At 44.7% G+C, this 14,106-nt stretch overlaps 1 protein-coding gene across 7 annotated transcripts in view; it reads right to left on the bottom strand.

The window, feature by feature from the left end:
• VPS53 (VPS53 subunit of GARP complex) overlaps window positions 1–14,106 on the bottom strand; it is a 75,672-nt gene that overhangs the window by 59,260 nt on the left and 2,306 nt on the right. For 6 of the 7 annotated variants that reach the window (XR_014229906.1, XR_014229907.1, XR_014229908.1 and 3 more), the window contains exons 2-4: window positions 13,389–13,469; window positions 12,240–12,289; window positions 11,354–11,420 (exon numbers count right to left, since the gene is read on the bottom strand). Coding sequence is in view for 3 of the 7 variants with exons in the window: in XM_082328058.1 (XP_082184184.1) it covers window positions 11,354–11,420; window positions 12,240–12,289; window positions 13,389–13,469 (198 nt within the window). In the remaining 4 variants the exon portion in view is untranslated. Of the gene's footprint in view, window positions 1–3,284; window positions 3,647–11,353; window positions 11,421–12,239; window positions 12,290–13,388; window positions 13,470–14,106 lie in introns of those variants that run through there. The other variant, XM_082328060.1, reaches the window with a different exon arrangement.

The following is a 14,106-nucleotide window of genomic DNA, read 5'->3' as shown; positions in this document are numbered from 1 at the left end:
TACAGGAGTTTATGAATGTCTGTAATGATTATTCTTTCACCTGTAAAAGAGGAGAGGGGAAACCGCAGCCATATTAAATGCTACACTGTATATTGGAGAGAATGCATTTCCCTTCACACTGCTCCCATTAAAACAGTGAATCATGAATTTTAAAAGCATTTTCATACTGCTTTTGTTATTTTATTCATAGCAGGTTTATCTTGGACACAAATTCTAAAACCAAAACAATATCAGGAGAATAGGAATCGCTCTTATTCCAGCATAACTGCTTTACATGATGAACAACCTCCAGTAATCGTGCATCTGCGGCTTGACGCAGCGTTCACCTTGCATTACTAATTTATTGGTTTCCTCATCAGTGCAACTGGGAAACATGTAAATGTCGGCACCCCCAAACGGCATACAAAAGTTAAGTTATTGTGTTTCCTTTCCTAAAACTGCAGTTCATTTCAGGGGCAGAGGACCACGAATAAATAAAGAGACTGGATACATAATCTGTTGTGGTTATATGAAACAAGGATGTTGAAATTAAGGTTGCGATGTACTGGAAAAACACCATATGACTCTAATCAACAACTGAGCCTGCAAGCTACAATTAACCCATCAGCATTATTTATTAAACTTTATGCAACCTCTGAGGTCCCTGAATGTCAGGCACCAGCTGAGAAATACGGCACGGATAGGGCTCGACTGCCCGAGAGAGGCAGAGCCATCGGTCAGCCGCGTCCGAGCGGCAGCCACGGCTACTTAGAGGCTTTTTCCGCGATGTTTGTCCCCGGGGTAACCCAGCTGCTCTGACAACAGTAAATTTAGCAAAGAGGGCAGGACCAGCAACAGAGCAAGATACTCGAGACAGACACGTTTCTCAGCCAGCCTGTATTCATGCAGTGGAAGCTCCCCTGCTCTTGTGTTAACAGCAGAGATGAAATGCAGGAGACTGAGAAGCCACATGCGGGAATTGGAAGACCCAACCCTGTAGCGCACAGTTGGAAGACCCCAGGTAAGCTGGGCAGACCATGAGCTACAGGGGTTTTCATCAAAGCTGGAGGGAAAAACGTAACACATGAATCAGCTACAGCTCTTCAACCTTCTTCACCTTGAGATGCAACAGGAAAAGAGTCCAAACACACCAGTATAAAACAATAGGGAGCAGAGTTAAACCATGAATCACTAAGAAAAAGACTGCCTAAAAAATAGCTTTATTTGGTGTTATGCCAAGCAACTTTTAAGGTCAGCCTGCACATCATCACTTGTGTCACCTTTTTACATGAGATCTTCCAAGCAGGAAAAGGAGGAAAGAAAATAACCCAAGTGAGAGGTGGGACAAGACCACATCTAATTCATTAGATTTTGAAGTGATGCATCCTTTAAAAGGTTATGTTCCAACAATTTACAGTACCAGATTGAGATGAACACACACAAAAACAGCACTAGCAATAATACTCAAGCCAAAGAAAACAATTCAGTGAATTACAGTCAGTCTCTCTGAATCCCCACAGCTGCTGCAGACAGACAGAGCTGCCTCCTTCCCCTCCCAGCCTAGGTACGGACCCATCGCATCGCTCCCATCAGGCAGCCGTGTCTCATTAGCGGGTATGTTGATTTCTAAATACCTCTTTATTCATCCTATCAGGAGTCCTGTGCAAGCAAATACTGAAGTACTACGAAACATGCAAACAGGAATTAAGAGAGGCCCGTGTGTTACTACAAAATGTCACTTAACTGGGAAAAAAGCAAATTTTCAGAGAAAGTTTGCTTGCTTGGGAAGCCCTGAGCTTGCGGACTAACCGAATTAACACTGTTCTGTCCCCAGTAATGGTTAAAATACCTCAATAGTTTCCATATGCTCACTGGTGTTGTGCTAGAAACGTGCTAGTTTTATTTGATTCTAGCCAATATATATTTCAATTGGATGTTATTACTCACATCAGAAAGCTGACCTCTGCTAAGTATTTTATAGACACTTGACACATCTGCCAAATTCGCAGCATCCAAATGTATTTTTAATGTTACAAATTGGGCTGTGGTCAGGATGCTGAGAATTTAATGCTCCTGGATCAGTCCCCACTCTTGAATACAGAGCGTTAATGCTTCTTTCATTTGTTGCCACACTTACAACCCAGATCAATGAAAATCTAGACCATGACTAAAAATAAGTTCCCATCCCCAATTCTCCAAGGAGTCTCAGCTGCAGAGATTTCAAAGAAACCCTTACACACTGTGACCAGCCTAACAATTTCTGCCACTAAAACCTCATACAAATGAGGCCCTCCAGATTGAGAACGGGTGGGAATATACTTTGATGCTCAGTCTGACTTCATTTCAGAGAAAACTAAGTTTTACAGCTAGGGATAAACGACTGCAGCTGAAGCCGAGAGGCCTTGTCTGTCAGAGCAGGGCGACATTGCACCGCAGCTGTGCCAGCTCCTTTCCCTGAGCAGACAAACCTGAAGGGCCCATCACACTTGCTTTTGATTTTAGCAGATTTCTGCCCTAGGAGTTCATCATATACCACATAACTACTACAATTGTCACTAAAGAATAGCATTTTCCATCATCAGCTCCAGTCCTAACCACTAAGGCTGCACAGGACACTTTAAATCAACAAAGCAGATTATGTCCAACGCTGCACCAAGCTTAAAATTGCTACTATTGCCCCTTCACTTAACCCCCCAAATCATGCTTAGAAATCAAACCCCACGTTCTCAATAGCTGCACAAACACTGACAGTCACAGAGGATGAAGCGAGAGGCGATTTCCAGGTTTGCTGGTTGAAACCTTACAGCTTAACACCCGAACTGCACTCCTGTGCTCGTCCAACACCCTTCTGAGCTGTCACTTTTTATTGCATTGCCCAGCCCTGCACGCTGATGCTTGCACCATGAAGAAAGGTGGTGATGTGCTGTAAGTGACAGTGGTTTTAGTGGTCTTGCTCCGGTGAGTAATTTTACACAAGCTTTACAGTCATGCATCTAATTTGCGCCAGAGTGGCGTGGCCATTTACACGTTAATTGTGTGAGTTGCACAACCCTATAGCAAAGCCTTTAGCTTCATCAAGCTTGGACCTCAGCGTGGGTAACCAATATTTTAGTCACAGCTCTACTTTGGCAGGTGAACGGCCACAGCCTTCCCCCACGCCCAGCCCTGCTCAACATGTTAAACACTATTATCATGCAGGAAAAACTCCCCTGTGCAGATGCTTATCATTTCCCTTATCACTCTTCTTTATTTCAGAATAGCAAAGCTGCGAGTCTCTGCCCTTCACATCATTTCTGTTTACGCACCGATCGCAGCTGTTTACTGCACCTCCCTGCGCCCATGGCACGCCTCGTCTTGCAGGGCCTCTCCTCCAGCGCCGAATGCGACTGCCCTTGGCTGCTGGAGGCAGCGACGCACACCCGCTCCTTCGCTCACCCTCCGCTCCAGCACCGAGCCTCCTGTTTGCGTTGATTGAGAGCTGCACGCTAAATAAGTCTGTAAATGACTGAGGGATTCCAGCTGATTTGTCTGCTGGTGAGTTTGCATACTGCAGGCGGTGTTTCGGTCATATTTACAATATCAGAGCCACGCTTGACTTGGGCACAAGTTTAGCAACCACTCGAGTTGCATCAGATTTTGCAAGATGAATTCGTGTTCAGGTTGAGACCTTAGAGGCAAAATACAGACAGGAGGAAAGGACAATCATACCATGAACCCTACAAGCAGGGATTTCTAAGTGGAAATGCTGACAGTTCACCTGCCATAAGCACAGAAGCAAAGCAGATGGAATAAAAATTACTACGCACTAAAAATGTGAGAAAACAAAAAAAAGGGAAGAAAAAAAAAAGAAAGGAAAAAAATATATCCACAGAAAGACAAAATCCCCTGCCTGTTGTCAGGATTTCTCTTTTCAGGCTGGGCTTCTTGCTTTGCTGGCATCAAAACCAAACAGCACTGGCTGTGGAACAGCCCGGTCTTATTTTGCAACTTGCACTGCCTTCAATGCCACCAGCAAGAAAGCGTGCCTCCTGCCAGCACAAAATGCAACCTGGTTTCCAGCCTCAGGCTGCAGGACAGCGACAGGGTGCATCCACCGCCCTTCCACACAGAAGCACAAGGCAAGGTCAAGCTCGGACTTGCTTCTGCCTTGAACCAGGCTTTGCAGCAGATGGCAAAAGTTACGCCTGACCTCTTCATACAGTTGCAGATGCCAGTTTTCATGGCCGGTAGCCAGGAGGATAATAAACAGCACTATTTCTTCTTGCCACGCCATTCACCTGAAACCCTTTTCAATAAACACGTTCTAGGCTAGAAAAAGCTCACCGTGTCTCTTAGATGGGAAGGACATTGTCCAACTGTCGTAATTCACTAGGGAAATGACTCTAAATGAAACTCGCTTTTGATTTATTTTGGCAGCTCGACTTCTGTTTATTATTCATTGGTTACAAAAGAATATTATGGGACTTGAATCACTTGACTGGAGTCTTACAGAATCCGTGGCATGACTTTTTTTTAAAATATATAAAATTACACAGCTTAAGACACAATATTTAACCCTCACCCATTTACCACCTTAAAACGTATCAAAATCTAACACTAGTCTCTTCATATTTCAGAATAATGACCCATTCATGAAAAAAAAAAAAAAAAAAAAAAAAAAAGAGGAGATAAAGCTTAGCCATGCAGGAGAGAATGAATTGAAAGGTGGTGCCTCCAACATCAGGCATTGTGACACAAAAAAGCCCCCAAATATTTTAGACTTAGGCTTAACTAGTTATTAAGAACTTGCAGTGATTTTCCTCATCTGCTCTTAAGGCTCAGGCAAAGGCGGCCAATGCTGTCCCAGCAGCAGAGACACATCAACACCAACCACGTGAGCCGAACCTGGGCCCTGCGGCCAAGAAAGCAGCGTGCAATTTGATGTCTGGAAGTGAGCATATATTTAAATAAATACAAAAACGAAACAAAAGTGACTACGGTAGGAGATCGGAAAGCACTGACTACCTTCGTTTAGCGTGAAACAACCTGCAGTCAAAAAAGCCACCTCCACACAAACAGGTGGAGGTAAGAAGAGAGGCTGAAGCAACAGTGCTGCTCATTAAGCATATTTATGCAAACAGGGCACAAAGTCACCTCCCTGCCTGCCAGGGTGACACTGCCTGTAACCCAGCACTCGCAGAGCTGAGGAAAGGACAAGCCGCTGACTCCAGAGACACCATCCGCCAGCTGCCCTGGAGCTCAGGACACCGCTAGCTACACCGGCACTCAAGAAGCCGGGATGACCCCATCAGGAGGGAGTACCATCCTCCCCACTGCTCTCTGCCACATGCAGCACCTGCATCACTCTCTTCTGCTGCTCACTGTCCATCTTCATCTCTTTCTTCCTCCCTATATTGACTCTGCAAAGTGTTTTCTGATCTCTATTTAAAGGGGGGGGGGGGGGAAGTATTTCACACACTTTCATCTATGACCTTGTCAAACCCAATAACCTGTGGGCATTTTTCTATGCCAGACATATCCTCCTCCTTCCACAGGCTTAAGCACTGCCAGACACTGCAGCGCACGGGCAGGGCAGGCAGTCTGAGCCTCCCCACAGCTGCAGAGCTGAGACATTTATTTTTACATGCAAGGAGAAAGGACAGCACTGGTTACCAAAGGACAGGATGGCTAATTGAACTGTCTACTGCTGTGCTGGGTTCAGGCTGGGCAGCAAGAATATATTTGTATTCTTTAACCACAGCAGTTGCTATCTCTTTTCTTGCACTGCTGTAGTTATGAAAAAAAAATATATTACTGTTCTCACGGAGCAAAGAAGCAGGAGCCAACCAAAGCAATGCAAGTTATCAACCAGTATCTTCAGCCATGAGAAACATGCAGGGCTTTTCCCAGCCCAGAAAACATCTCTTTTCTCGTTAACACTTAACTTCGTTCTAGCACTAACCGAGCCAGACGCTAATACAGTAGGAGATCCTAAGCAATAAACGAATCTTTTCTTTAAAAGACAGTCTTTACTCATGCAATTTTAGTCATTTACTTTATGCATGTGTGCACACAGGGCAGGAAGGGAAAGATGGACCAGAGATAACAAAGAAATATTTTTTTTTAGATTCAAACTATAAAGCCACAAATCTTGGGATTCCTCTTGAATTCTTGATTCCTTCGGAAACAGATTTTGTATGAAGCTGCCTCACCTTTACTGACCCGGGCACCCACACCCTGGTTGCACACATACTGTCAAGGGTTAAACTAGACTGCAAATGCAGAGGTTACTTTATTACAAGGACAAAAGCCTGATAGGTGAAGCAGCTTCAGCCAAACAACAGCAAAGGCATGTCAGCAACTGTCAGAAAAAATTACAGCCAGTCCACGCAGAAGGTTTAGCCATAAACACAACTAAAGAGTGACAAATAAAAACGTACGGAGTGTGTTAAATGCTCAGTGGAAAAAAAAAAAAAATCTATGGGAACTTTTTATACTACACCCTAGGGCAGAGAGGAAATTATGCCACAACTGAACAGCAGCTCTTAGCAAGGTCAGCCCAGACTCCAGTTCAGCAGCAGCTCTGAGAAAAACCTTACAGAGGGAAAATGGGACAGCACTGGCTCCCCAGAAACTGCAGGCACAGCTTGAACCGCATATTGTTACAACCGAACCACAGCAGCTCCTGCATTCCCAGCCTCTCCCAAGACATCCGAAATAGCCCAAGTCTGGGACTCCCAAGGAAAATTTTGTTACGCCCTGCAGAGGAATGTTCCACCCGCGACTGTTGTTTCCTCCCATAAAAGGATCATTAGTGAGATAATTTCTGAAGTTCATGGTATTGTCTACAGATTTTACTGAAATATCGCACCAGGAAGGGGAAGCCAAATGAGCCAGACTATTTTAAGGCTTTTGCATTTGGAGGAAATTCTAGGGCAAAATTTCAAAAAGGCAGATGCTTTGAACTGGGAAACATTACGCTTTGTGGAGAAGGGAGCATTCCTGTCTTTAGAGCTGCTTAAATAACTCTTCTGGGGCCACATCTATTTGATCGACTTTATTTTTAGATGTAGAATCTGCTTTTTCAGACACCTAAGTACTATTTTATATGAACACGTGTATGTGATCAAGACTATTTGGGAAACAGTTTAAAAGTTAAAGACTGACTATAAAAAGCTACTCTTACATCCTTCTCATCGCTACAATTCACCTCGAAGGCCTGCTCAATCATCTCGGCACCCAGGTGGAGCACAGAAGTGTTATCCCCATCGTGACTACTGCCACATTACCAGCCAGACGGGACAGGAGACTCGATCACAGGCAGTACGTGGCGGGATCTGCAATTAGGATTTTGAACTTGCTATCCCTAAGGTCTCCTTTTCTTTAAGGAGCATGGAGAGCACATTCCGATAGCTGCATACTGCATGATCCCCACTGGGTCTGACTGGGATTTAGGTTGCTCTTAACTGGGAGAATAACATGCAGCACTATTCAGACATGTCTCCGCTGGTAGCACTCCCTCACCATCAATGATCAGTAAAACGTTACCCTGGTCTCAAAACCAAGGCTGGGCTCCCCTCTCCTGGACGGCTGCAAAGGTGCAGCTCTCAGCAAGGCTCAGTAAAGCACTGCTCCTCCACATGAGCGGGAAAGCTGCTTTGCTGGGCTCACTCAGCTGGTAAATGACCCCTTCCCCAAAGAGAAAGCAAGCTTTTAAAGGCTAAATACCCTTAGTTTGTCTTCTAGGAACCTGCCTGGTATCACTGGTCTCCAAACACGCTACCAAATAAAAAAAAGAGACTAGATAGGTTGATGGCAGGTCCCGGTGATTTGGGCAGCACTTGAACCAATGGCCACACGAGATTCCAAACCCCGTGTTCGGCAGTTAAGGCTGACGGGAGATGGAAAAGCCAAAGATGAGCTTCGTGAATCAGCTTCTGCACCCAGGGCACACGGTGCTCCCTCACCTGCAAGGGCAGCAGGGATGGTGACCGCTGGCGTGCACAGCCCTGCCTCCCCACGCAAACCCGCGGCAGGCAGGGCACAGCTAACCCGGACAACTGAGAGCACGGGCTCAGCAGGGAAACCCCTCCTGGCTTGCTTTGTCTTAAACAAAACCTTTTTTTCCTTCTACCACTGCATCTGAGGTTTATGTTTCCTTTGGAAGGAAGTCAGAGATTGAAAGGATGTTTATGAAAACTATTATTTACTCTCCAGACAAAAACGGCTCCTCTAGCTCCGATACCACGCAGTCAGGCAATTCTGGCAAGCGCTGATTACAGATTGCACCGTGAGTTGTTAGGAGAGAATGTGACCAAAGAAAGGCTTTTGCAACACACCTTCCAGGTCCAATCTTGCAATAAAACACAAGATCCTGAGCTCCCACTGAAATTCAAGCACCTGCAACATCAGAGTTCATACGCATTTTTATTTACAGCACACACTTTCAAGGACACGATGGATTGCATCGTTCTTCTCAATGTGTCAAGGGATGGAAATACGTCAAAAGACAGGAATGGCTTTTTCAAAAGCTAGTCTGCTGCACATATTGCATATTACAGGCTACAGACATCTCATACGGTACAAAAGAGTTATAAATGGGAAAAGGTATCTGAAGATTAAACTTTTTGCTGTGGCTGGTTTTAAGCTTTGTTTCAAACCTATTGCAAAAGCTGGTTGCCAACTGTTTCTTTATTAATCAAGGGTGGTTTGCAGTTGTGGTTAATATGATAAACTGCAATAACGATCTTCAGACTGGGCTTCACAGGATGACACTATCTATCCATGTGTATGCTTCAACCAAATTTTTGCAGGGAAATATTGGTCTTGAGGATACAAATTTCCTACGAATTTAATAAGAATAGAAGATCAGTAGAAGAAAGAAACTAATTTTATTGTGGGACCAAACTACTACCAGAAAAGGTAAATAAGGAAAAAAAGCCCCTCTCGGTAACACTGACTCCCTTCCTAGCAGAGCACTGACTTGTCTTAAAGGCACCTTGCTTTCAGTTATTTCAAAACAATTTCTTACCATATGTTGGAAAATGAAACCTTTCCTCTCCAAGTGGGAGAAACCAGGCCTCTTGCTCTATAAAAACTTAACATTTCTAAGTGTCCTTGATTCCACTGAGAATATGCTGGTAAAACAAAGGCACTCTTCAGCACAGGGAAAGGCAGCTGAAGCTGAAAAGCAAGGTTTTCGCCCCCACAATCAGGTATCAACAGGGTGGTCATGTGAAAAAGGCTGCCTAACTCCCCCAGCTAGCACACAGGATAAACTACTCAGAGAAAGCAGTGCAGGGGGTGACAGGAACAGCAAATGTTTCCTCTAGGTTTCCTCTCTCTGGTTCTGGGGAGACAAATATAAAATTCCACCTCAAACTGAAATGCAATTCAAGCATTCCTCAGCACTGTAAGATGACCTCTCCTGCTGCAGGTCCCTCCAGCCAGCTGACACGCAAGGCCTGAGCTTGCTGACGCTCCTTTACTGCTCCTAACTTCGAGGCCCAGCCAAGTCCCGCCACTCCAACAGTCTGGTTCCAGCGATTCACACCCGAAATGCACATAACAAGTGTGAAATGGTGGACTTGGATTAGAAACGCAGAAAGAAAAAGCTCACAGCATTTCAGATTCAAACAATTTTTCTTACCAGAGAAATAACATTTTCAACAATTGAATGGTCTCAGTATTTGTTAGGATCTCTTAAAAGTAAGAAACAACTGTTACACTTTTGGGAGACGGCCTGGCCTTAGCCCATGCAGGCTGTGCGACTGCAAGCTCTGGCATCTGCCCTAAAGTCTGCTTCTACCTTGCAAAGCAGCAAAGTGACGGAAAATGGGAAAAGTCACACCTAAATACGGGAATATTTGTGATTAACTGCAGCTCCAGGCCACTTGAACAATGCCCTGCACAGACACGCACATAAGCATGCATATTTGATGGTTTTTACTTGGACGGAAATTTAATTGGTTCCTTTGCAACCAAACTAAATGAAGGGCTGCACAGACAGACCTGCCTCCCCAGTACTTCAGAGCAGGACACTGTCCAAGGCCATCTGTACACGCTTTGGAGAACTTGAAAGGGATTAAAGAGTGAGAAAGCACAGACATAAGGCAAAGCTCTAAACAAAGCTCGCTGAATCTCCATAGCACAGAGACACTTTTGTTATCCTGCAAGCACAGCTGACCACAGCACCGCTTTTGTTCATCTCTCACCACATTCGTCCTTGGGACCTGCAAGGCCTGAGGCACTTTGGGCAATTCTCGGCCACAGCTCTTCTTGATCCTCCTTTTTTGCCGTCTTCTCTGAATTTGTCACCCCAAATAGGCCCAAAAGGCTACAACAGCACCAGTTTTCCAATTGTACCCAAACTCTCCAAGTACTGCACTAGTTTCCTCTCCCTCCACAATTTCTGTAATTGCCTCCCCACTTGATTTCTTGTCTCGTCCCTGCACTGATTACAGGCAGCACCACTCCTAGGTATGCCACATCCCAAGCACATCCCCAGTTTAACAACAGTACTCAGGGAACCATCCGAACCCTAAACTAGTTCTGCTAGGAGAGGTAAGCATCTTGCAATTTTTTGAAAGCAATACAAAGGCATAGAGAAGTTAAATAATTCACTCGAGGCCACGGACTCTGTGGCCTCTGTATGCCAACGGCTACTGCAGCAAGAAGTGGAAAATACAGCCAGCCATGCTGGTGAGGGAATGCCTATCCCATCCCAGCAACCTAGTCTTAAATCTGGTATTAAAAAGAGGAGTCAATGTGGACAATGAGGAAAGCAGCATGACTGACGATTCGAGAGGTTCGTGTTGCCAGTCTAAACCAGAACAGACACAGGAAATACAGCGGCACTGGGCGATACCTCAAAATCAGATAACACAGGGACCACGTTCAGCGTTCACAAACACTGCAGCCACGGCCATGCTGTTCAATACCATACTCCAAGCAAATACATCTGTCAAGCAAAAGACAAGTGAAAACCTGATAGCTGAATAAGACATGCAAGATGAACTGGCAGTCAGTCATCAGGCTTAGTCACTAGCAACTCGGGATACTTCAGCAACCAACCTCGTTAAAAGGCTAAATACCCTTTTATTGATCCTTACTCAGGCCTGTTCATTTTATCATTAGCTTCAGAGTGGCACAACCGCAAGCCTCCTGGTTTTGTTTTTGATTTTTAAATCAATTTCTCATTCACTTCCCTTTGGAGATTGATCAGAAAGCAGGCTAGAACAGCTGTTCAGTGAGCAGCTCGCAAAGTCATTAGTGTAAGAGACAGCAGAAACACCTCCCTAACAATGAGAGCAGGCTTCTGCCTGCCAGAGCCATTCCTCAATTTAGCATCACAAGATAAGAACCCTCAGCATTACCGGAGACGAGATGCACGTACCTGCCTGCCATCCTGTCCCACGTTGGTCTGTCCTCTCACTACAGTTCGAATGTTGTCATCCAGCCTCCTGGAGAAAAGAATCTATAATGTCAAACTCATTCTCTGTGTGCCTGACCCAAACAATTGTGGGAACCTTGAGAGCTACAGAACAGATTTAAAATAAAAAGCTGGTGCTACCAATGCTAAACTGACTTTTTTTTTCTCTCACTCCGTAGGACATCACTATCTTACCTAATTTAAAACTCCTGTTGCAAAAATAAAAATCCATTTCCTAATTTAATCAGGGCTTCTTACATTTCTCTTCCCTTAAGCAATATTGTCAGTTTTCCTTTGTCCATTTTCATTTCCACTTCCCACATATTAAAGTGCTGTCTCAATCATTTCAGGTTGGTAATGCCAGACTGCACAGAAAATTCAAGTATTTCCTGCACACTTATATTTATTTTGTACTTTTAGTACCAATGATGTCAACTAAAAAAATACAAAATGAGAGGTTTTACAATTGCTATTTTACCTCACCAACAGAATAAATTTTCAGCAACCAAATCTTCTGGGTAGTTTGCTCTCTCAGCCTTCAGACTGCACTAAAATTTGATACTTGTTGATTCTTAGTTCATTGTTTTTTCAAAGCTCTACTTTGCAACCCATCGGCTAAAACAACCTGAAAGGCATGTATTATACAATAGGGGCAAAGTATAAAAAAGAATTATAATTTCGGGGAGTCATTTTTGTCTCTGTCCCACTACTGGACTCAAGACTGACCCTATTCATGCCTTTTAAGTAAATTAATTCCTATCAGCTATAGTGCAAAGGCTATATTTATGAAGCCTCAGTGACAACCAGACTACTCATCACCTGAGATGCAATGAAATGGAGAAACATTTACCTTATTTTCAATCTGATTTTGTTCACAACTTCATCGATGTTTGCCAAAGACTACAGCATGAAAAAAAAAGAGAGAAGTGAAATGGGGACCCTTTTACTGTGATACCTAACACTTTGTCATGCATGGCACTTTACAAAGAGGAGAGCAATGACTTTGTCTGACAGATGGAGGAACTGAGACACACGGCAGCTTAGCTGCTCCTCAGGTCACATAATGAAGAGCAGCAAAAGCCAGGGCAGGCCAGGGTGCAGCCCTGCAGGTCCCAGAGGCTCCCCGCTTCCCACCCAGCCCCGAGCAAGTAGGGTGCCCTGAGCCCTGCCTTGTCAGCAGAACTGTTCCTGAAACGCCGTGGTGACAGTGACCTCCAGTGGGCAATGGGGACAGAGCCTTCGCCTCCCCTGGGCAGAGACCCTCCTGCAGAGCCCAGACACCCAGCACATGGGGTGGAGGAGGCCTGGCCGCTGCCGGAGCTGTGGTGGGGGTATCGCAGGGGAAACAGCTCTCCACTACTGGCAAAGGATAAAAAGCCAAGCCAGCACCACCAGCAAACTAACTAGAAAGAGCTGAAAGCCAAAAAAGCCGGTGCTGCAGAGGATCTTAAACACAGTAAATGCCAGAGCTGCCTCACAACCTGATCTTCAGCTGCAGAAACACCTCCTTTTTGCAACAGCTTAGCACAAAACTGCCCCTGGGACTGATTTGGGGAAGACAAAGTACAGATACGAGCCTACGGCAATCTCGTTCTTTACAACTCAAAAGAAACAAAAGGTTTCAAACATGGATGACTCTCTAGTGACTTTTCACAGGCAACACCTGCCTTATTTGGCTGAAACCCCTGAGGATTTACCAATGATTAATACATGGCAAGTTATGAAATTTACTGCAAGAGAAACCTCTATATAGAAAACTAATTTATTTCTACAGATGAAAGCGGGACTTTTACCGCAGCAAGCACTCTGGGTGGAAAGAAACTACATAATGACAGTGAACCTCATGAGATGCGAATTTAAGAAGAGATTATTGTTATAGTCTTATTACCTGTGCCACTGCTTAAAAGAAAAGGCTTGGGTACAGGTTTAAACACGCCTTCAGTCACTTATATCAGGTTACCCCTTGCACTGAGAGGGCCGTACTGCGAGCACTACTTACTTGCTCAGTGGGAAAGAGAGTATTAATATATTCCACAGCATTGAAATCTGCTCTGTCCAGTGGATCTTGGCTGGGAAATACCTGAAGAGAGGGAGGAAAACAAATACAATCAACAATACATCGCCGTTAATTTCTGTAATTTTACACAGTATTTACTACTTTTAATTACTTCAGCACCCACTTCCGATTGCGTTTCACAGCATTGTTCTAACAAGTGTGCACAGAGAGCGGTCAGGCCTCTGCCCAGGAGTAAAGCAGCTATGGGCTCTGAAGGTCTCTGACTTACTAAAATTCCTGTGGATATCAGCCTGGATAAACACAAATAATATACATGCATGCATCCACGTACCGCCCCAGCCCAATCAATCATGTGCAAGGAGCGCCTGAGACACACGAGCCATTAACTATGCATCCCAAACCATTCTGATGCTTCTGCTGTTGTTTGGAAATGAACCCCCTGCCGAGGCATTGCCCTTATCTTTGCCTGGCCTTTGCAAGGCCTGTGGTGAGAGACAGAGGATTTGCTTTCCACAGCTGCATAATAAGAAACATGATGTATTAAGAAATGGTTGTACAAGTTCTCTGGAGACTTGAGTTTGCCACTTGCACAAGAAAAAAGAGGGAGAGAAACAGGATCTGCTGCATGATTCTTCCTACCCACAGGAAAGGGAAAAGAACAGCTTTGGTGCAAACAGATCTCATCTCTCGTCAGAAGTAG

The sequence above is a fragment of the Platalea leucorodia genome, assembly GCF_965183815.1.
Source record: "Platalea leucorodia genome assembly, chromosome: 16".
In the NCBI taxonomy this organism is placed as follows: Eukaryota; Metazoa; Chordata; class Aves; order Pelecaniformes; family Threskiornithidae; genus Platalea; species Platalea leucorodia.
Note: the sequence above shows the minus strand (reverse complement) of the source record. Positions and strands in the feature narration are given on the sequence as shown.